Genomic DNA, 21914 nt, shown 5'->3' on the forward strand with positions numbered 1-21914 from the left:
GTGGTTAGGTACTACACGTGGAATGCACGGTGTTTAGTGTCGACGCAGCGTAAAATCCTCCCTGTGGATGTGGTGGTTAGGAACATTCTCGGTGACCTGGTGAAGGTGCGTTCTCTGGAGTACGAGAGGCTGGGTGCTGGCAGGGCCTCTCGTCTGTGGAGGGGCTCTGCCTTTAAAGTGCCTTAGCCCGTTGTCTCCCCCTGGTGGTGGGCTGATGCTGGCACATTAGTCTTTTTGTTTTGAGAAGTCGGTTTATGGTAATATAGGGCTTGCAGGCACTGAACTTGAGCTTTAGGGGTTTGTTGTTTGGCTTATAGTGTTATATGTATTTGTTATTGTATTTATTGTTGTAGTCTATTTGTATACTTATGTATTGTATATATTGTTAGTCTGTGTATATTTTATGTAATGTATATATTGTATATATTGTGTGATGCCACCTGGGGTTTGGGTTTAGTTTAGGTTGGGTGGTGGGTTAAAAGGGGGGAGGGGGTTTGTATGGGACTTTTATATATACAGAAAATCCTGGACTGGTTCATGGACGTCTGGTAACATGTACTGGGGGCATGGGATGCGGGACCAGCTCAGGGCCAAAAAAAAAAAAAAAAAAAAAAAAAAAAAAAAAAAAGTGGTGTTATTTTGTTTGTGTTGGTTTTTTATTATTTTGTATATATTACTATTATTGTTGTTGTTGTTATTCTTTTTGGTATATTATTGGTATTGGGTTTTTGGTATTGCAACTGGGCCAGGAAATTCACATTTAGTATTAGTGTATATTAGTGTATATAGTTTATTAGTATGGTATGGGTATAATGGGTATTATAGGAATATGTCTTTTGTAAATATTGTATATATTTGTTTGTGTGCAGGAATGAGTGTGGGGTGGACCGGTGTTGTATTTTATGCTATGGTGTTTGGTTTTATGATTCGCTATATTGATATGTTCTGTCGGATATGGTATGTTTATGTTTTGTAATTTTTTATTGTTATGTTTGAAATTTTAATAAAAGATCTACAGGATATAACTCAGGATCAATACAGGATAAGTAATGTAATATATGTACACAGTGACCTCACCAGCAGAATAGTGAGTACAGCTCTGCAGTATAATACAGGATATAACTCAGGATCAATACAGGATAAGTAATGTAATATATGTACACAGTGACCTCACCAGCAGAATAGTGAGTACAGCTCTGCAGTATAATACAGGATATAACTCAGGATCAATACAGGATAAGTAATGCAATGTATGTACACAGTGACCCCACCAGCAGAATAGTGAGTACAGCTCTGGAGTATAATTCAGGATATAACTCAGGATCAGTACGGGATAAGTAATGTAATGTATGTACACAGTGACCTCACCAGCAGAATAGTGAGTACAGCTCTGGAGTATAATACAGGATATAACTCAGGATCAGTACAGGATAAGTAATGTAATGTATGTACACAGTGACCTCACCAGCAGAATAGTGAGTACAGCTCTGGAGTATAATACAGGATATAACTCAGGATCAGTACAGGATAAGTAATGTAATGTATGTACACAGTGACCCCACCAGCAGAATAGTGAGTACAGCTCTGGAGTATAATACAGGATATAACTCAGGATCAGTACAGGATAAGTAATGTAATGTAGTGATGAGCGGTATTGCCCATATTCGAATTTGCGATATTTCGCGAATATATAGACGGACATTCGTCCTATATTCGCGAATTTCGCATATTCGTTATATTCGCATAATCGCGTATTTGAGGAAGACACCAGTGAGGGGGTGGGCAACTTTACTATTGGATGCTAGGGATGTTGTTGATAACCTCTGACAAGTGTATTTGCATCATTCTAATTGGCCCACAAGTGAAAGGAAGGAATATGCGAATATGCGCATATTCGGGGGAAAAAGCGAATATTCGCAATTTCGAATATATAGCAAATATATTCGCGAATTCGCAAATTTGCGATATTCGAAATGCGAATATTTGCGCCCAACACTAATGTAATGTATGTACACAGTGACTCCACCAGAAGAATAGTGAGTGAAGCTCTGGAACATAATACAGAATAAGTAATGTATTTTCATTCTTCAGCTCCAATGACGGATGAATGGAAAAACAATGCTGCATGTTAGGTATACAGTAGATGTGGCTATTTTACCTCTAGGACATGGCTGGGGGCTGATTCCGGGAATACAGTATCTTCCATCAGGACACACATTACATTCAGAAAACCCACTGTGTTCAGTGTAAGTGCCAGGAGGGCACAAGGTAGGAGCAGATGTCCCAGAAATGCAAAAATGGCCTGGTGGGCAAATGCCTCCTGATAATCCATCAGTTGGAGTTGACGTTTTAGCTCCCCCAGAACAGTAATACCTGAAAGGAAAAATGAAACCCACATAATACTGTATATTCATGCTATGAGGCCAGCTATCAAGACCTTTAGATTTTGTTGTTTAAAACATTATACATTCTGAAATTTTTTTCCCTTTGCCATAATTTTGCTAACATGAAAACATCATACATAGATTTCAATGATTCCCATTAGCCCTGAACCCACCATAAATCCATTTGTTTTGTGGGTTTGTAGTAGTCTTCACTACTATGCCAGAAATACTACTTCCTGGTTGAACAGTTGCTCAGGACTACAATTTCCAGAACGCATTGAATTCCCCCAGCTCGTTATCACAGTACTCCCACACTGCAGTTTCCCCTTCTACAGTACTCCTGAAAGTTCCCCACACAGAGCTGCTACAGAGTATTGCTCTATAGAACAGTCTGCAGAAACTTCTGTATTCACTCCCTGTCTGCTCCTCTGCCTGTGGCATAGATCAGCACAAGGTAGCATGCTGTAAACACATCCCATTCATCCCTCAATTTTCAATAAAGAGATATATATATATATATATATATATATATATATATATGTGTGTATAAGAGGGAGATGGTGGTATAGCTGTAGGGACTATTCAAAGCTGCTACAGAGCATTGCTCTACAGAACAGTCTACAGAACCTTTAGTATTCACTCCCTGTCTGCTCCTCTGCCTGTGGCATAGCTCAGCACAAGGTAGCATGCTGTAAACACACCTCATTCTTCCCTTAATTCTCAATAAAGATATATATATATATATATATATATATATATATATATATATATATATTTGTATAAGAGGGAGATGGTGATATAGCTGTAGGGATTGGTCAGAGGTGATGACATGACTCAGAGGGCGGGGCTAGAGTTCAGAGACAAGATCCAGCCACACTCCCTGAGACCGCAGAGGGTGATGCTTTGTCTCTGGAGCAAAGTAGAAGCCAAGGAACTGCTGAGACAACAACTCAGTGACAATGACAGGACTACAAAACTTCATGTCAGGGTTATTTCAGCAAAAATATGCTAAAGACACTACAATTTGTGACAACACTATATTAGTAAACTATATATTTTGGGGGAAATCATTTTATTTAAGTACAGTTTTCTGATAATGGAATACCCCTTTAAATCTGTCCAAGTGTTCCTTGTATCTCTCTAGTTCTACAAGAAGTAATATCAGACTCACCCTGATGCACACAGCCCTGATGGAGCGGTAAGACCAGAGTAGCTGCAAAAATGTCCCCCAGGACAAGGCTGGCACTCCTGTCTGTTTCCCAGACCTTCTGTATCTGACCAGGTCCCAGCAGGGCAGGGCTGTTGTGAATGTGCTCCTAAGAACAAAATATGGAATCATTTTATAATAAAACTTTGTTGTTTCCGGATATCAGGTAGAATTTGACAACATGAACCAGACCTTGTGGGCAGTAGTGTCCTGCCGGGCAGATGTCACCAGAAATCCTGTCCTGTGGATGCTCACTGGCCGCCCCTTCTTTACACCAGTATCCCGAAGAACAATTCCCTATAAGACAAGTCATAACATATAGCGTACGGCAGAGGTCTCAAACTGTAGCCCTCCAGATGTTGCAAAACTTTAACTCCCAGCATGCCCGGACAGCCAACGGCTGTCCGGGCAAGCTGGGAGTTAAAGTTTTGCAACATCTGGAGGGCCAAAGTTTGAGACCACTTGCGTACAGCATAGCAGCTTTATCGTTATAGGGGTACTCCACTGGATTTTTTTTTAAATCAACTGGTGCCAGAGAGTTAAAAAGATTTGTAAATTACTTCTATTAAAAAATCTTAATCCTTCCAGTACTTATCAGCTGCAGTATGATCCAAAGGAAGTTGTTTTCTTTTTGGATTTTCTTTTCTGTCTGACCACAGTGCTCTCTGCTGACACCTCTGTCCATGTTAGGAACTGTCCGGAGTAGGAGCAAATCTTCATAGAAAACCTTTCCTGCTCTGGACAGTTCCTGACATGGACAGAGGTGTCAGCAGAGAGCACTGTGGTCAGACAGAAAGGAAATTCAAAAAGAAAAGAACTTCCTGTGGAGCATACAGCAGCTGAAAAGTACTGGAAGGATTAGGATTTTTTAATAGACGTAATTTACAAATCTGTTTAACTTTCTGGCACCAGTTCATTTAAAAAAAAAAATAAAAATGTTTTCCAGTGGAGTACCCCTTTAATGTGCGCACATTATACCTGTAGGAGCCGCTTGTCCTGATCCTTTACAGAATCTCCCGGGTGGACAGAGTATGCAGTCCCTGATGCTGGACAGACCTTGTCTGGGCCCATAGGTTCCCTCTGGACAGCCATGTTGATCACCAAACTGTGTCCCCGCAGGGCAGTAATACCCTTGTGGGCATATGAAGTGTGTGTAGTCACTGACCGGCTGCCCCCTCAGCTCACAGAAAAACCCTGAGGTCAATGGAAAGGACACAAACGATAGAATGTACAGTGTGATCAGCGTCATTCCTCATCTTTGGTCTTTGCTTATTGTCAATGGAAAAATTGTTGTTTACACACAGGGTATACCCATAAAGCATGGCACCTGACCACCCGCTGTGCATGGGCATGGCGGTACAGGCCCATTCATGTGAATAGGGATGGCTTCAGCTACTCTGCAGAGAAAACAGTGAAGGGGCAACAGCAAGGAATCAGCCCTGAAGCCCCTTCATTCTTAGGATCGGTTGGGTCTCATAGGAAAGACCCCCTCTTATTATATAGTGATAACATGTCCGTGCAATAAGCCATCACTTTATAGGTGGAGGATAGCCCTTTTAAAATCTGATTCAACCAATTGCAGCAGAGATCCTCAAGTATACCAGATCTCTTTCTTGGCATAGACTTTACACCAGTGATCAGAACTGACGTCCAGATCTCAAGTTAATGTTTCCATTCACTGACAGCAAGCTGAGATTTGTAAAATTCTGACGGACTAAAATGAAATAGTTACTGTCATGTGAACAATCTTTGCCTAGATCAATAGTACAAGTGAATATAAGAAACACTTTAATATATCTTAATAGACAAAAATGCTTCTCTCTCCTGTTATCCATGACTAAGAGCGCTTGACACGTGTAACTTCCTGTGTTCCTGTGTATGTCTACTGAATAAAACGGTTTTTATTTGCATCAAGAGCTGGATCCCACCTTTGTTCTTCCTATAAGAAACTTTGTTATATATCTTATTAGACAAAAATGCTTCTTTCTCCTGTTATCAACCCCCCCCTTCTTCTTCTGCTACAAGTGAATATAAGAAACGTTGTAATATATCTTATTAGACAAAAATGCTTCTTTCTCCTGTTATCCAATTTCCCCCTCCTTCTTCTGTTAAACTTTTCCAGTCTGAAAATAAGCTCAGGTTTGTCCTGTGTCTGCAAGACAAGCGATACAAGTCTATGGAGGGGAGGAAGAGGAAGCTCTGCCCACCAGCTATGAGAGAACTGAAAATTAGAGATAAAGCCTGCAAAGCAGAAATCTGCTGACAAATACTGTATACAGGTTATATAATGGCCAGAAATAGTGCTGCTCCTCATATACACACAGCAGCTTATCCTGATAAGTAGTGTTGAGCGGCATAGGCCATATTCGAATTCGCGAATATTCGCGAATATATGGACGAATATGCGTCATATTCGCGAATATGCTCGTTTTATTTTCGCATATGCGAATATTAGCGTATGCGAAAAATTAACATGCGAAAATTCGCATATGTAAAAATTTACATAAACGTAAATTCGCATATCCGAAAATTAGCATATTCAAATTTTCGCATATGCGAAAATTCGCACGCCGGTCTCACACAGTAGTATTAGAGCCTTCTTACACCACATAAGCTGGAAGCAGAGAGGGATGATCACTGTGATGTGTACTGTGAAAAAATAAATAAAAATTTAAAAAAAAAAAAGAATATTCGTAATTACGAATATATAGCGCTATATTCGCGAATATTCGCGAATTCGCGAATATGCGATATTCGTGAATAAAATTCGAATTGCGAATATTCGCGAGCAACACTACTGATAAGTCACCTGAAATGACAGGTAGGCATTAAAGGGGTACTCTGGTGAAAAACTTTTTTTCTTTAAATCAACTGGTGCTAGAAAGTTAAACAGATTTGTATATTACTTCTATTAAAAATTCTTAATCCTTCCAGTACCTATTAGCGGCTGTATACTACAGAGGAAATTCTTTTCTTTTTGGATTTTTTTTCTGTCATGACCACAGTGCTCTCTGCTGACATCATGACCACAGTTCTCTCTGCTGATATCATGACCACAGTGCTCTTTGCTGACACCTCTGTCCATTTTAGTAACTGTCCAGAGCAGCATATGTTTGCTATGGGGATTTTCTCCTGCTCTGGACAGTTCCTAAAATGGACAGAGGTGTCAGCAGAGAGCACTGTGGTCATGACAGAAAAGAAATCCTAAAAGAAAAGAATTTCCTCTGTAGTATACAGCCGCTAATAAGTATTGGAAGGATTAAGATTTTTTTTTTAGAGAAGTCATTTACAAATCTGTTTACCTTTGTGGTATCAGTTGATTAAAAAAAAAAAAAAAAAAAAAATTCCACTGGAGTACCCCTTTAACTTAAAGATACGTTTTATTTATTAGCCTTATTGGTGATTTTCTAGTTGGTACTATATTCTATATACTTCCACCAAGGGCTCAATATTACAGTGGGTCCTCCTGGTACCCCCATCGGTTGCCAGAAGTGGGCTTAAAGGGGTACTCCGGTGAAAAACTTTTTTTTTTAAATCAACTGGTGCCAGAAAGTTAAACAGATTTGTAAATTACTTCTACTAAAAAAATCTTAATCCTTCCTGTACTTATTAGCTGCTGAATACTAGAGCGGAAATTCTTTTCTTTTTGAAACACAGAACTGTCTGCTGACATCACGAGCACAGTGCTCTCTGCTGACATCTCTGTCTATTTTATCAACTGTCCAGAGCAGCATATGTTTGCTATGGGGATTTCCTTTTACCCTGGACAGTTCCTAAAAATGGACAGAGATGTCAGCAGGGAGCACTGTGCTCATGATGTCAGCAGAGAGCTCTGTGTTTCATACGGAAAACAATTTCCACTGTAGTATTCAGCAGCTAATAAGTACAGGAAGGATTAAGATTTTTTAATAGAAGTAATTTACAAATCTGTTTAACTTTCTGGCACCAGTTGATAAAAAAAAAAAAAAAAAAAAGTTTTTCACCGGAGTACCCCTTTAATATCCTAGTAACATGTCAAAAGCCTTTTATTTCGATCAGGGTGTTCAGACCCTGACTGATCAGTGGAACGAGCGGAGAGGGAACTGCTCTGGCACATGCTTCTCTCTCCTTTCTGTGTCTATGTGAGCAGGAAAGTCCCATAGACTTCCATTATGTGTCCTTCTTGGTCAGATGACACAGAGCCGGCGCTAAGCGCAGATTTGTCCCACCTTGTTCTATTGTCTCTGTGACATATCAAAAGTTTTTTTTTTCTTTAAGTAATATTTCATGCTTTGTTCACTCATAATACACTGTTTAAATGTTTTCATGTTAATTTATGTCTAATAAAGATAAGATGGAAATGGTTCTCATCCAAAGCTACAGCGTTCTGTGAGCCTATGATTTTTTGGCCCCGGCCCCAGGAATACCTGCTTCACAGACCCGGCATGTGGCTTGCCTTTCTTCATTTTGGTAGAATCCCGACTCACAAGGTACAGGCTCCGAGCTCCCGGCTGGACAGCGATGCCCTGGGGGACATGGCAAACTATTGGGCAGTGTTTGCCAATTGGGACAGTAATAACCTACAAAAAGAGACGAAAGTGAGACCTGATGGACAGACCAAACCCATTATACAGATCAGTGTTTCTCAGCCACTATGCCTCTGGCTGTGGCAAAACTACAACTCCCAGCATGCCCGGACAGCCTTTGGCTGTCCGGGCATGCTGGGAGTTGTAGTTTTGCCACAGCTGGAGGCACCCTGGTTGGGTAACACTGATCAAGACAGAGGTGAACAGCTGAAGATTGTCAGGGAATTCTGGAGGCTGTAGTTTTGCAGTAGAGGGCATGCTGGGAATTGTAGTTGTGTCACAGATGGAAAGCCTGTTGCTGTCATGGCTTGCCGAAGTTGCAGAGAAATGAAATTTTGCAACAGCTAGGGAGCCTACTGCACTCAGGGCATGCTGGGCAATGTAGTTTTGCAACTGTTGCAGAGCATGCTGCTGTCAGGGCATGCTGGGAGATGTAGTTTCGCAACAGCTAAGAAGCCTGCTGCACTCAGGGCATGCTGGGCGACGTAGTTTTACAACTGCTAAGAAGCCTGCTGCACTCAGGGCATGCTGGGAGTTGTAGTTTTGCAACTGCTAAGAAACCTGCTGAACTCAGGGCACACTGAGGGATTCAATTTTGCAACAGCTGGGGAGCCTACTGCACTCAAGGCATGCTGGGAGTTGCAGTTTTAAAACAGCTGGAGAGTCTACTCTGGTCAGGGCATGCTGGGAGTTGTAGTTTTGCAATAGCTGCAGAGCCTACTGCTGTCAGGGCATGCTGGGAGTTGTAGTTTTGCAACAGCTAAGAATCCAGCTACACTTCGGACATGCTGACAGATAAAATTTTTCAACAGCCAGAGGGCCTACTGCACTCAGGGCATGCTGGGATTTGTAGTTTTGCAACAGCCAAGAAGCCTGCTGAAGTCAGGGCATGCTGGAAGTTGTAGTCTTTAAACGGCAGGAGAGCCTGATGTACTTGTGGCCTACTAGCAGTTGTAGTTTTACAACAGCTGGGGAGCGCTTGCTGCACTCTGGGAGTTGAAGTTCCACAGGTTAAAGGGGTACTCCCATAAAAAAACATTATTTTTTAAATCAACTGGTGCCAGAATGTTAAACAGATTTGTAAATTACTTCTATTGAAAAATCTTAATCCTTCCTGTACTTATCAGCTGTTGTATGCTCCACAGGAAATTTTGAATTTACTTTCTGTCTGACCACAGTGCTCTCTGCTGACACCTCTGTCCATTTTAGGAACTGTCCAGAGTAGGAGCAAATCCCCATAGCAAACCTCTCCTGCTCTGGCCAGTTCCTAAAATGGACAGAGGTGTCAGCAGAGAGCACTGTGGTCAGACAGAAAGGGAATTCAAAAAGAAAAGAACTTCCTGTGGAGCATACAGCAGCTGGTAAGTACAGAAAGGATTAACATTTTTTAACAGAATTAATTTACAAATCTGTTTAACTTTCTGCCACCAGTTAATTAAAAAAAATAAAAATAAAAAATAACTGTTTTCCAGGGGAGTACTCCTTTAAGGAACAATGTTTCAGATCATACCTTCTGAGCACTGGCCTGAAGGAGAAATCCTCCCAGACCCGTTACAGTAGAGTCCTGGAGGACACAGCTTACATTCCGAGACACTTTCCAAGGCGTAATCTGCTGAAAACGTGCCTGCTGGACAGAGCTGGGGATGATGGGATCCATTTTCTAAATATTAAAGACGACAATAAACAGACGTAAAAGAAACTAGAAAACAAATGGTGGAAAAACATACGTAGACATAACTTACGACAGAATGTGCCAGGGGGGCAAATATTTCCCTGCAGGCCATCAGTAGGTTTGGGAGTCTTGGCTCCACCATTGCAAAAGTAGCCAGTGGCACATTCACCGGAAGGAGCAGCCAGACCTGGAGTATAAAACAAAACAAGGTAAAATTATAATAACATATTTAAAAACACTTACTAGAGCAGTGTTTCTCAACCGATGTGCCTCCAGCTGATTGCAAAAATACAACACCCAGCATGCCCGGACAGCCAAAGGCTGTCCGGGCATGCTGGGAGTTGTAGTTTTGCAACCAGCTGGAGGCACACTAGTTGGGAAACACTGTACTAGAGCTTTCAGCAGCCTCTCTGTTTCACTCTGCATTGCCTTTCTCTTTCTCCCTCTATTGACTTCTCTGGACAGCCGTAATCTGATCCCCTTTCTTTTGGAGATAGATTTAAAGGGTACCTCTCATCAAATAAACTTTTGATATATTTTAGATTAATGAATGTCGAATAACTTTCCAATAGCATGTTAATGAAAAATATGCTTCTTTCTATTGTATTTTTCCCGATCAGTCCTGTCAGCAAGCATTTCTGACTCATGCTGGAGTCCTAAACACTCAGAGCTGCCAGCCTGCTTTATTCACAGCCAAACAGGCTGTGAACAAAGCAGACTGGCAGCTCGTAGTGTTTAGGACTCCAGCATGAGTCTAAAATGCTTGCTGCCAGGACTGGTAGGGAGACCCCTAGTGGTCATTTCTTCAAAGTGGAAAATTAAATAGAAAGAAGCATATTTTTTAATAACATGCAATTGTAAAGTTATTCTGCATACATTAATCTATAATATATCAAAAGGTACCCTTTAAGCAGTTTAGCAATTTTTCCAATTTTCCACTTCAAAGGCTCTATTTCTAGTTTTCAGTCATACAAGCCAATAGGTGTAGGCTAGGTAGACTAGCTGCTATGATGTCTTATATACAGTGCAAACACACCCAGAATAGGGGACCTGCAACCCTATGTAGCATGCCTTTAGAAGCAGCAGCACGGAGGACATGATAGAGCAGTACTGTGCAGTGTAAGTGGTGAATCCAGCACTAGAAGGAGTTATAACATTTACTAAAGAAGTGTTTCCCAACCAGAGTGCCTCAAACTGTTGCAAAATACTGTTTGCATGCTGGTAGTTGTAGTTCCGCAATCAGCTGAAGGGAACGCTGATTGGGAAACAATGAACTAGAGCATGAGCTTGAGGCAGCCTCTCTGTGTGTCTGCTTCTTTTTAACTCTGCAGAGCCTTTCTCTTCCCCCCTCCATTGACTTCTATGGACAGCCGTAACATGATCCCCATACTCTTGGAGATGGATTTGAGCAGTTTTTGCAATTTTTCTAATTTTCCACTTTAAAGGCTCCATTTCTAATTTTCAGTCATACAAGCTAATGGGTGTAGACTAGCTGCTATGACGTCTCCCATACAGTGCAAACACACACAGAAGAGGAGATCCTGCACCTCTTTGTAGCACACATTTCGAAGCAGCAGCAGCATGGAGGACATGATAGAGCAGTACTGTGCAGTGTAAGCGGTAAATTTCAGCACTTGGTGGGGGGGGGGGGGAGGGAGGGGGGAATGTAACACTTACTAGAGTAGTATTTCTCAACCAGTGTGCCTACAGCTGGCTGCAAAACTCCCAGAATGCTGTAGTTTTGCAACCAGCTGGAGGCACACTGGTTGGGCAATATTATGCTAGAGCAACCTTTCTATGTCTCTCTGCTTCTGCTTCACTCTGCAGCTTCTTCTCCTCTTTCCCCCTCCCCTCTTCATTGACTTCTATGAACAGCTGTAACCTGATTCCCATCCTCTTGGAGATGGATTTTAGCAGTTTTTGATGAGTTTAGGAAAGATGGAGGGGCATTAAAATGAGCAATATAATTGAGGAATGGGGCATTTTTCTCTAATAAGATATATTTAAAAAGTTGAATATTTTTTTACTTCTACAATTGATTTAGGCAACATTTGCTGAAAGGTCTTTGGAAAAAAAAAAAATCACCTGTAATTTTTTTCCTAAGATTTTGTTAATGATTGTTCAAGATCTGGAATTTTGGACACACTTTATTAAGAGTTACAAAAATGGGGGTAGGAGGAGCTAGACAACATCTCAATCAGTTAGTATCCCATCATTCATTGATTTTTCATTCTACAGACATAGATTCAACCAAGCAAGTCTCAGTTAACTATGGGAGGGTTGTCTCATCATGACTGACAGTCTACTCACCTATTCACACCCTTGTTACATGACTTAGTTTTTTTTCCCCATACTAGCACTTTACTCACCAGCATTTCCACAGTAAAACCCAGGAGGACAGGATATTGGCTCAGCAGCGCCCCCTGGGCAATAAAAGCCAGGAAGACACTTCCCTCCGGTTGAGGTGGCAGGACACAAGCAGTTAGTGCTGGTGTAGTTATCCAGATCAAAGGGCTGAGGAGTCCAGGCAGCGGAAACACAAAACCAACCTAGAGATGAAGCATAGAACAAGTCACATATACACTGCACATGTAGCAGAGTTTTTAGAGTTTATTTCTCCAAAATAGTGTTGAATGAGATTTCATAAAACCTTAATCCAGGTTATATGTATGTATAAATATGTAGCACACCTTCAGAAGTAGCAGCATGGAGGACATGATAGAGCAGTAGTGTGTAGTGTAAGTGGTGACACCAGTACTGGGGGGGGGGGGGGGGATATATAACACTTATTAGAGCAGTGTTTCCCAACAGGTGTTCCTCCAGCTGAGGAGGCACCCTGGTTGGGAAACACTGCCTAATATCACGTGTTGTGCCAAATGACAAACTCTACTCTAGATCTACTGCTAGATTTGCACGTAAAGTGATGAAGAAAATCTGTAGAATATACACAGAGGAATTGATTATATATGCACTGACAGCCAAAGCAGTGCCCATTCTATAACAGTGTTCCCCACTTTGTTGCACAACTACACCTCCCATTGTCCCCTGATGACCAAAAGAAAAGGTTGGTAAACAATACAGCAGATGAATCGTACAAAAAATGCAAATTGGATCTGTCAAATGCAATTAAAAGTGATTTATATTTTTATCTTGTGCAAACATAAAAATTGGAAGACAGCTGTAACACTGATGCATTTCTGGCCCCTAGACACCAGAAACATGTCGAGGCATCCAGGATTAAGGATGTAAAATTGGGACTGAGGACTCTTATGCGTGGTGAGCTGAACATTCTTTTTTTTTTTATCTAGCAGAGGAATCAGCAGCTCAAATGGAAAATTTCTGGAGAAGAAACCTTAAAATAATAAATATATATTATTTCAGAAGGAAAAATGAAGACTGAACTTCTTCTATCACTCTCTTGCTACTTTTGGCATTTCTTTTTTTAACTAAACTACTTTACCATTGTGACGCCAAGTAAACACAGTCACACTCACCAGGGTCACACTCTCCAGATACTTCGCTCAGTCCCTCCACTCCGCAGTAATGCCCCGGGGTACACGGCAAACAGCTATCGATACTGTGCGACCTGGGGTCCGGGTTATAGTATCCACGAGGACAGGGGAACTGACAGGGGTGCTGGGTACCTAAAAGGAATCCACAATAATCACTAACCTCAGTAATGGAGAACAGACTAATGTTAAACAGGCACTGTCATTTGAACAAACTTTGCATAAATGAATAATACAAGCAAATATAAGAAAGTGTCTAATTTATCATATAAGACAAAAATGCTTCTTTCTCATGTTATCAAGCTTCTTTCTCCCTCTCCCCTCTCTCCTGTTAGACTGTATTCCACTCTGAAAATCAGCTCAGCTTTGTCCTGTGTCTGCAAGACAAACCAATACAAGTCTATGGGGGGGGGGGGGGCGGGACAAGGAGGGAGGTCCATTCACTGGGAGAACTGCAAATTAGAGATGAAGCCTGCAAGCAGAAATCTGCAGAAAAATACAATATACAGTTATATAATGGCCATAATGGCCAGAAATAGCGCTGCTCCTCATACACACAGGACAGCTAATCCTGAAAAGTCACCTGAAACAGCAGGTACGCTTTGCAGATGTTTTTCATTTTTACACAGTTTTTCCATTGTACACTGCAGTGTTTGCCGACCATGGTGCCTTTAGCTGTGGAAAAACGACATCTCCTACAACAGGATGTCCGTCCACCAGCCCCCGTTCATCTAATATTGATACTAGCCTATCCTGAGGAGCGGCCATTAAAGAGGTTGTCCAGTGAAAGAAACAAACTGTGTATGGTGTCAAAATGTATAATAAAGCAAATTCTAATATATTATTAGCCATGCTGCGCAGATCTTCTATATCAGCTGAGCTGTCCCTTCTCCCCCCTCCTATCTGCTCAGGGCCAGACCATTGATGTGAAGAGGGAGAGCTCCTATTACTGCTCATTAGATTTTAAGGCAGCAGGAAGCCTTTCTCAGAAAAGACAGCAGTGAGCCTGTTCTGAAGGATACTACAGTGACCAAGAAAAGCTTCCTGCTGCCATAAAATTTAATTAGCAGTAATATGAGCTCCCCTCTTCACATTAATGGTCTTGTCCTGAGCAGACAGAAGGGGAGGAGGTAGGAGTGACGAAATCTCTGCTTTCAAAGAGTGTGACGTGATGTCACAGCTATAAGCCAGCTCAGCTGATAATGGACAAGACCATTGATGTGAAGACGGGAGGTCATATTCATGTTCATTAGATTTTAAGGTGCAGTAAGCCATTCTCAATCACAGTAGTTTCCAGTAGTTCCACAGTAGTTTTCCTCAGAACAGGTTCACTGTTGTCTTATCTGAGAAAGGCTTCCTGCTGCCTTCAAATCTAAGGCAGCAGTAATATGAGCTCCCCTCTTCACAACAGTGGTCTGGTTCTCAGCAGACAAGGGGGCAAGGGGAAGCAGGGACAGAAGTGTCACAGCTACAGAAGATAAGGGAGAGAACACAGCTAAAATGGAGAGATCTGTGCACTATGGCTAATAATATTATATTAGTTGCTTCATTATACTTTTTGTCACCATACACAGGTTGATTCTTTTGCCACACATCCCCTTTAAAGGGGTTATCCTGGACTGGAAAAACATAGCTACTTTCTTCCAGAAATAACGCCACTTTTTTGGGGGAGGTGGGGGGGTGTAACTATTTTTTCATCACTGGAAAACCGATTTAATTTTCTAGGGATAGATGACCCCCTTTTTGTTTCCATTATCCAATATTTTCACCATATCTTTAATACTTTGTCAGTGAATGGAAAATCCATGGTTTACAATCATAGTTTGGATACGGGTCACACAATATGCAAGTGACACAAGTGCAGGACTCTACCAGTGCAGGACCCCACCAGTGCAGGACCCAACCAGTGCAGGGCTCTACCAGTGCAGGACCCCACCAGTGCAAGACCCTACCAGTGCAAGACCCTACCATGCAGGACCCCCACCAGTGCAGGACCCCACCAGTGCAGGACCCCACTAGTGCAGGACCTTACCAGTGCAGGGTCCCACCAATGTAGGGCCCCACCAATGCAGGACCTTACCAGTGCAGGACCCCACCAGTGCAGGACCCCACCAATACATGATCCCATCAGTGTAGGACCCTACCAGTGCAGCACCCAACTAGTACAAAACCCTACCATTGTAGGGCCCCACCAGTGCAGGGCTCCACCAGCGCAGTGCCCTACCAGTGTAAGACGCCACCAGAGCAGGGCTCTACCAGTGCAGTGCCCTACCAGTGTAGGATGCCACCGGTGCAGGGCTCCACCAGTGCAGTGCCCTACCAGTGTAGGACACCACCAATGCAGGGCTCCACCAGTGCAGTGCCCTACCAGTGTAGGATGCCACCGGTGCAGGGCTCCACCAGTGCAGTGTCCTACCAGTGTAAGACGCCACCAGTGCAGGGCTCTACCAGTGCAGGGCTCCACCAGTGCAGTGGTTTTGTGGACATTAGCACAACAAATTATAGCAAAAAGTTGCAGAACTTTTTTCATACGATAAAATGTACATAATGTATTTACATTGGGGCTCATGATGGAGGTCACTACGTCAGTGGCTTCTACGACGCTCTGTTGGGGGTCTGCAGGTTACAGAATTATTTATGAAAGGACATTCGCTCCGAGGCCAGGAGGTGGTGATTTTTCCCAGCCACCTCTCCACCCTCTGGTTCACTCTCCTGTTTTGCCTTATTTAACATCCTGCACATTATCATTCACCGCGATTATTACTCCATATACAGATTAAATATTTAGAGCTTTTATGTTCCCCGATTGTTGTTACTTTTTATTGTTACACTTTTTTCTCATTGCTTTTTATTACAGAAGAACATTTAAATAAAATATTCAGCAATTAGGATTGTTCTCGGGAACACGGCGTGGGGAGAGGAAGAGACGCACGACAGTAGGGAGAGAAATCTGTTCCCCGCCATAATGGGCTATAAGCGAGAAGCCTCTGGCGCGGATTACTGCGCACAACAATCCAGGGAGGGACAATAAGAAATAAAATGCAGATACGCTGCGTCGCAGGAAGCGTTTTGCAGCAGGTGGCTGCATTTATATAAAATTATTTCTAGAAAGTTTTGTTAAAAAAAATAAAATATGAATGATTATTGGTGCTCCTACAGTAATATTTGTTTACACCTTAGTGATACACTGCTTTACGTTGGTACAAAGAAAAAAATTTGAACCACCAAAAAAGTTTATATGTCATGAAAACCTGTACTGCTTTCTAACAGAAACAACGCCACTCTTGCTCACAGGTTGTGTCTGGTATTGCAGCTTTGCCCCAAGTTTATTTTGGTGATGCCAGAATAAACATTGCTGATAGACATGCCCTTAATCCTTGCTATACCCTAGGCAGCTGCCTTAGGGTCTATTCACATGGCAAAATTTCCGCTTGCAGAATTCCTCCTCAAATTAAAGCCCATAGACTTCCATGGGATTCCGCACTCCCATTCCCACTTCTGAATTTCCGCTTGCAGAATACTGCCTCAAATTAAAGCCCATAGACTTCCATGGGATTCCGCACTCCCATTCACACTCCTGAATTTCCACTTGTGGAATCCTGCCTCAAATTAAAGCCCATAGACTTCCATGGGATTCCGCACTCCCATTCACACTTCTGAATTTCCAATTGCGGAATTCCGCAATTGGAAATTCAGAAGTGTGAATGGGAGTGTGGAATCCCATAGAAGTCTATGGGCTTTAATTTGAGGCAGTATTCTGCAAGCGGAAATTCAGATGTGTGAATAGACCCTTAAGGTCTATGCACACTACGGAATTTCTGGGCAGAGATTATAAGAACGGACTTCAACGACTGAATCAGTCTGCGCTAGGACCATGCAGACTTTGATGGTCCTCATAGCCAGCAATGCATAGTGTTTGGTATTCCACCAAAAAAATGAATATGTCGATTCATTTTGAGAATAAAGTTCACCGGTGGACAGCTCCGCTGCTGGAATTACGTATAGACAGAAATTCTACTTACTAAAATGTACATGCGAGTCAATTGGTTTTCCGTGCACCCATTCACACTTCAGAATTTTTGAAGCGGAATTTGTGAGCGGAATTTTTGCCTTCAAATTTCCGCCTGAAAAATAGTGCTGCTCTTTCTTCAGGTGGATTTTGGCCGCAGAATCCCATTGACTTCAACTCTCATTTGAAGGCAGATTTTTACCGAATACGGAATGGAGGCAGATTGGAAGCAGATTGCAGGCTGAATTTCCGTACGGAGTTTAGTCAGAATTTTAACCTGGTTCTAGTCATGTGACCAAATCGTCCAAAAGGGGCCGAACTTTGGTCCTTTGTGCACTGTTTTCTGCTTCAAATTTCCGTTTTGAATTGGGGGCGGAAAATCCATCTGGAATAGGGGCGGAATACTCGCGGAAATAACAGAATTTCGTCTGCAACAGAGAATAGGCTTTGGAAGTGGAAATCACGCCCCCAAACATTTGCAAGCAGACAGGCGGAATTTCAGTACAGTGACCCCCCGACCTACGATGGCCCAGACATACGATCATTTCAACATACGATCACTCTCAGAGGCCATCACATGTTGAAGGCAGCATCAACATACGATGCTTTTGTATGTCAGGGCCATCGCATAAACGGCTATCCGGCAGCACAAACTACTTCAGCTGCCACTGGATAGCCGTTTACGGTGCCCCGTGTGGTCCGCTGACGATTACTTACCTGTCCTCGGGGCTCCGGCGCGTCCTCTTCGGGATCCCCTGCATCGTCGGCGCTCTCCATCGTCGTCATCACGTCGCTGCGCACGCCGTCCCGTCATCCAATAGGAGCGGAGTGCGTGATGGTAGCGATGGAGAGCGAGGATGCCGGGGAAGCAGAGGCCTTGCCGGAGCGTTGGGGACACCCCGGGGACGCGGAGACAGCGATGGAGGGTGACATCCAGGGCAGCGGTGACGAGCAGTGAGGGTCCGGAGCGGCAGAGACACGTGAGTATAACCTCCAATACCAGTGGTCTTCAACCTGCGGACCTCCAGATGTTGCAAAACTACAACTCCCAGCTTGCCCGGACAGCCGTTGGCTGTCCGGGCATGCTGGGTGTTGTAGTTTTACAACATCCGGAGGTCCGCAGGTTGTAGACCACTGTCCTATACTTTACATTGCACGGATCCCTCAACATACGATGGTTTCAACAAACGATGGTCCATTTGGAACGGATTACCATAGTATGTTGAGGGACCACTGTAGCCTTATTGTGCTGACAGTCAGCCTAGATACATTCAGCTTAGATACATGCAGCAATATAAGAAAGCTTCCCCTATAAAATGGATAGATGGATGGGTGCAATCTACAAATTGAGTAGTGTAGCCCAATGGTGCCATCCTGTAAATGGTGACAGAACTGATGACCACCTGACATCCATGCCGGTGCACAGGATCCATATAGATCATTTGTCACGATTCCTTAAAATATATTGATCCGAAGAAAAAAAAAACTGTGTGAACTTTGCCTTTGGTTACTTTGGAAGTCTACTGAGTCATTTCCAGCATTTCCAGCACAATATGAAGACTCAGCAGAGCCGGGCCACATGGTGCCAAGAAGAATTCATGGGTTTACAAAGGAAACAACTAACCTATGAAGCCTCTGCCAGCCATTCTCTATCCCACCACAAAGAAACTAAATATGGCTTCACTTCAATATCATCTTCATTCTCCATTACTTAATGCAACGTCAACCCCCCCCCCCCCCCCCCCAACCATGAATGTAGAGCGGGCCCATTACTTCATACCTCCAGGGCAGTAAAACCCAGCGGGGCACGGAAATGCGCTATAATCACTGGTATTCTCTGCACAGAAGTGCCCAGCGGGGCATGGCAGGCAGTCCTGTTGATGAGTGAGGTTGTTATAGGTCCCTGCAGGACAGGCGTGAGGATGGGGACTTCCAGCCGGGCAGTAATGACCTCGTGGGCAGCCGCCTCCTTCTCCTGTAGATACTGAGAGCGACACAACAAAACCAGCAACATTAACCATGTGTGCACATCCAGCATCACCTAGGAATGTAGAGGGAATAAAGGGAGATATTGACAGGCATTTATCAAGCGATTTAGTTAATTTTTCTTTACTAAAAATGTCGCAAAAATGTCGCCACTGCGACTACGGGATTTTTCGTGCGCCATTTTGACTGGAAAGCGAGAAAAGCAAGTTTTCCGAAACTTAACTACGAAGTAATAATTTCACAATGGACTACGGGTAGTCTGGTATTTATTAACTGCGACAGTCGCAATTGCGCAAAAAAATATAATTCACACATAAGCAAAAAAAAAAATAAAGAAATAAGTACTAAAAAAAGGAATACATAAGCAAAACATTGATTAATGTCCCTCATTGTCTCCTTCTGGACTTCTAATGTGTTCTGCTGTTTAAAGCGTACCTGTCATATCACAGAAAAATGAACGCTTCTATATGTTACTCACTAGGTCATGCAGATTCTTGTCTTGTTTATGTGTCTAGCTTCAGTATTTGACTCACAAATAACTTTGTACTGCTGCTCACTCATTCTGACATCCACTGCTCCGGAAGAGGCGTGTCCAAGGAAAGCACTACGCCCGATCTCACTCGCCATCCATTCACTTTCTCCCTGAGTCTGCTGTGCTGTGCTGAATCTCTTCATAAAATCACTTCAGGCTGCACTGTAACCCCCCTCCTCTCTGCTGAAGTGTGATAGGACAGGAGTGAGCACATAGGAGTGCTAGTCTCACTTCCTGGACTTTGCCCTGCCTGTGCTTTTGAATTCTATGAAAAGGAAATCAAATTTTCTTATGAAGGATATTAAAAAGATGTTTTGCCAAAATGTACAACATATAAAAACCATCTGCTGACACTGTTGCAAAACTACAACACCCAGCATGCCCAGACAGCCGGGGGCACACTTATTGAGAAACACTGATCAAATGTGTATGGGGGAGCTTACACATATAATGTCAGGGAAGAGAAGGTTCATGTTGGATTCAACTGCCCAACTCTTTTGTTCTTGGGAACGTAATCCACCAGCAGAGGAGTCTGGCAGCAGCTTTCTTCCTTCTCTCCATTAAGAGCATATGCACACTTGGCCTACAGAACAAGCATGTGTATAGGGGGGGATTGGTAGAAGAGAGATAGCTATCTTAAAGAGTACCTGTCACCAAATAAATCTTTTAATACAGTGTTCCTTCACGTGCTTTCCCATTCACTTATTTTTTAAATTATCAACATAAATATGTTAAAAATTTAATATAAAAAACGTCCACTAGGTGGCTCTGTTCTGTTCCCTGCCACAATTAATACAGTGAGTTTGGTCTCCTCCCGGCCTGGCAAGAGTCCAAACTCAGGAAGTGTTTGTCTGCCCTGAGCTTGATTGACAGCTGCACAGAAAGTGAAAGCTCCACAGATTCTCACAGAAAGCTGCCAGACTGAAAGCTGCAGGAGAGCCTCACAGAAAGCTGCCCAGACTGAAACATGCACAGAGCCTGAGGTCTTCTATTCATCATAATGCTGCCACAATGTGAGGGCAGAAGAAAGGTAAGACACACAGCTTTTTAAAGCTCTGAAATTTTGTTAAGGGCTGGAGGGGTGTTAGGAGTAGTTAGGGAACATAGCCTTTGGTAGATGAGAACAGTTTATTTGTTGACAGGTACTTTTTAAGTGTATGGACAATTTTAAGGCCACCATAGGCCATTAGACATGTGTTGTTCAAGCACTCTAATTTCAGTGGCCGTTTATCTAATGTGTATGGTGGCCTCCAGATTCTTGTCTGTGACAGATGATGGGGGAAGGATTGGATATGCTTCATTTAAACTGTACGATGCATTATTCTTAAAGGAATTGAATTGCAAGGGGAGTCTGAAGGGGACAGAGGAGTCTGGAAGGGACCGAGGAATATGGAGGAGGGTACATAGGAGTCTGGAGGGGACAGAGAGCTCTGGAGGGGACAGACAGCTTTGAAGGGAACAAAGGGCTCTGGATTGGATAGAGGAAAATGGAAGGTAAAAAGGGGTCTGGAGGGGACAGAGGGGTCTAGGGGGAGGACAGAGGAGTTTGGAGGAGAGGACAGAGGAGTCTTGGGGGACAGTGGAATATGGAAGGTACAGATGGGATGGGACAGAGGATTTTGGAGGCGCAGAGGAGTCTGGCAGTGGCTTATCTCTCCTTTCCCTATTGAGAGCACATGCATGTACATGGAAGATCAGGATAGACAGCTATTGTATGGCCATCAGATGTCTTATCTCTATGGCCAGCTTTATCTTCCTATAAACTTGACCAAGTTGGGTGTGTATGAGACTGTGTTTTTTGAGGACAGGGGTTGTTGGGTGTGTACAATGCCTTATAATGTTTATCTCTTACATTCCCCAGAAGGAGCAGAGGAGGAGACCCCCAGGGAGCAGTAGTATCCGGCAAGGCAGAGCCCACTTGGTGAATGGAGGCCGACTGAGCTGCAGTAATAGCCAGGGGAACAGGGTGTACAATGGGCCTCCATGCTTAGCCTGGACCTGTTCAGAAGACAAATAGTTGAAGACTTAAATGGGCAGGCATCTTGTAGCA

The 21914-nt window shown here is 43.0% G+C and overlaps 1 protein-coding gene across 1 annotated transcript in view; it reads right to left on the reverse strand.

The window, feature by feature from the left end:
• The window catches only part of LOC130293183 (uncharacterized), a 294563-nt gene that overhangs the window by 180109 nt on the left and 92540 nt on the right, over positions 1-21914 (reverse strand). Inside the window, exons 28-38 of the mRNA XM_056541664.1 lie at positions 21717-21862; positions 19127-19330; positions 13323-13472; positions 12198-12377; positions 9899-10015; positions 9667-9816; positions 7998-8150; positions 4570-4785; positions 3784-3888; positions 3556-3700; positions 2159-2373 (exon numbers count right to left, since the gene is read on the reverse strand). Coding sequence (XP_056397639.1) covers positions 2159-2373; positions 3556-3700; positions 3784-3888; positions 4570-4785; positions 7998-8150; positions 9667-9816; positions 9899-10015; positions 12198-12377; positions 13323-13472; positions 19127-19330; positions 21717-21862 — 1781 coding nt within the window. The remainder of the gene's footprint in view (positions 1-2158; positions 2374-3555; positions 3701-3783; positions 3889-4569; positions 4786-7997; positions 8151-9666; positions 9817-9898; positions 10016-12197; positions 12378-13322; positions 13473-19126; positions 19331-21716; positions 21863-21914) is intronic.

The sequence above is a fragment of the Hyla sarda genome, chromosome 10 (assembly GCF_029499605.1).
Source record: "Hyla sarda isolate aHylSar1 chromosome 10, aHylSar1.hap1, whole genome shotgun sequence".
NCBI lineage: Eukaryota > Metazoa > Chordata > Amphibia > Anura > Hylidae > Hyla > Hyla sarda.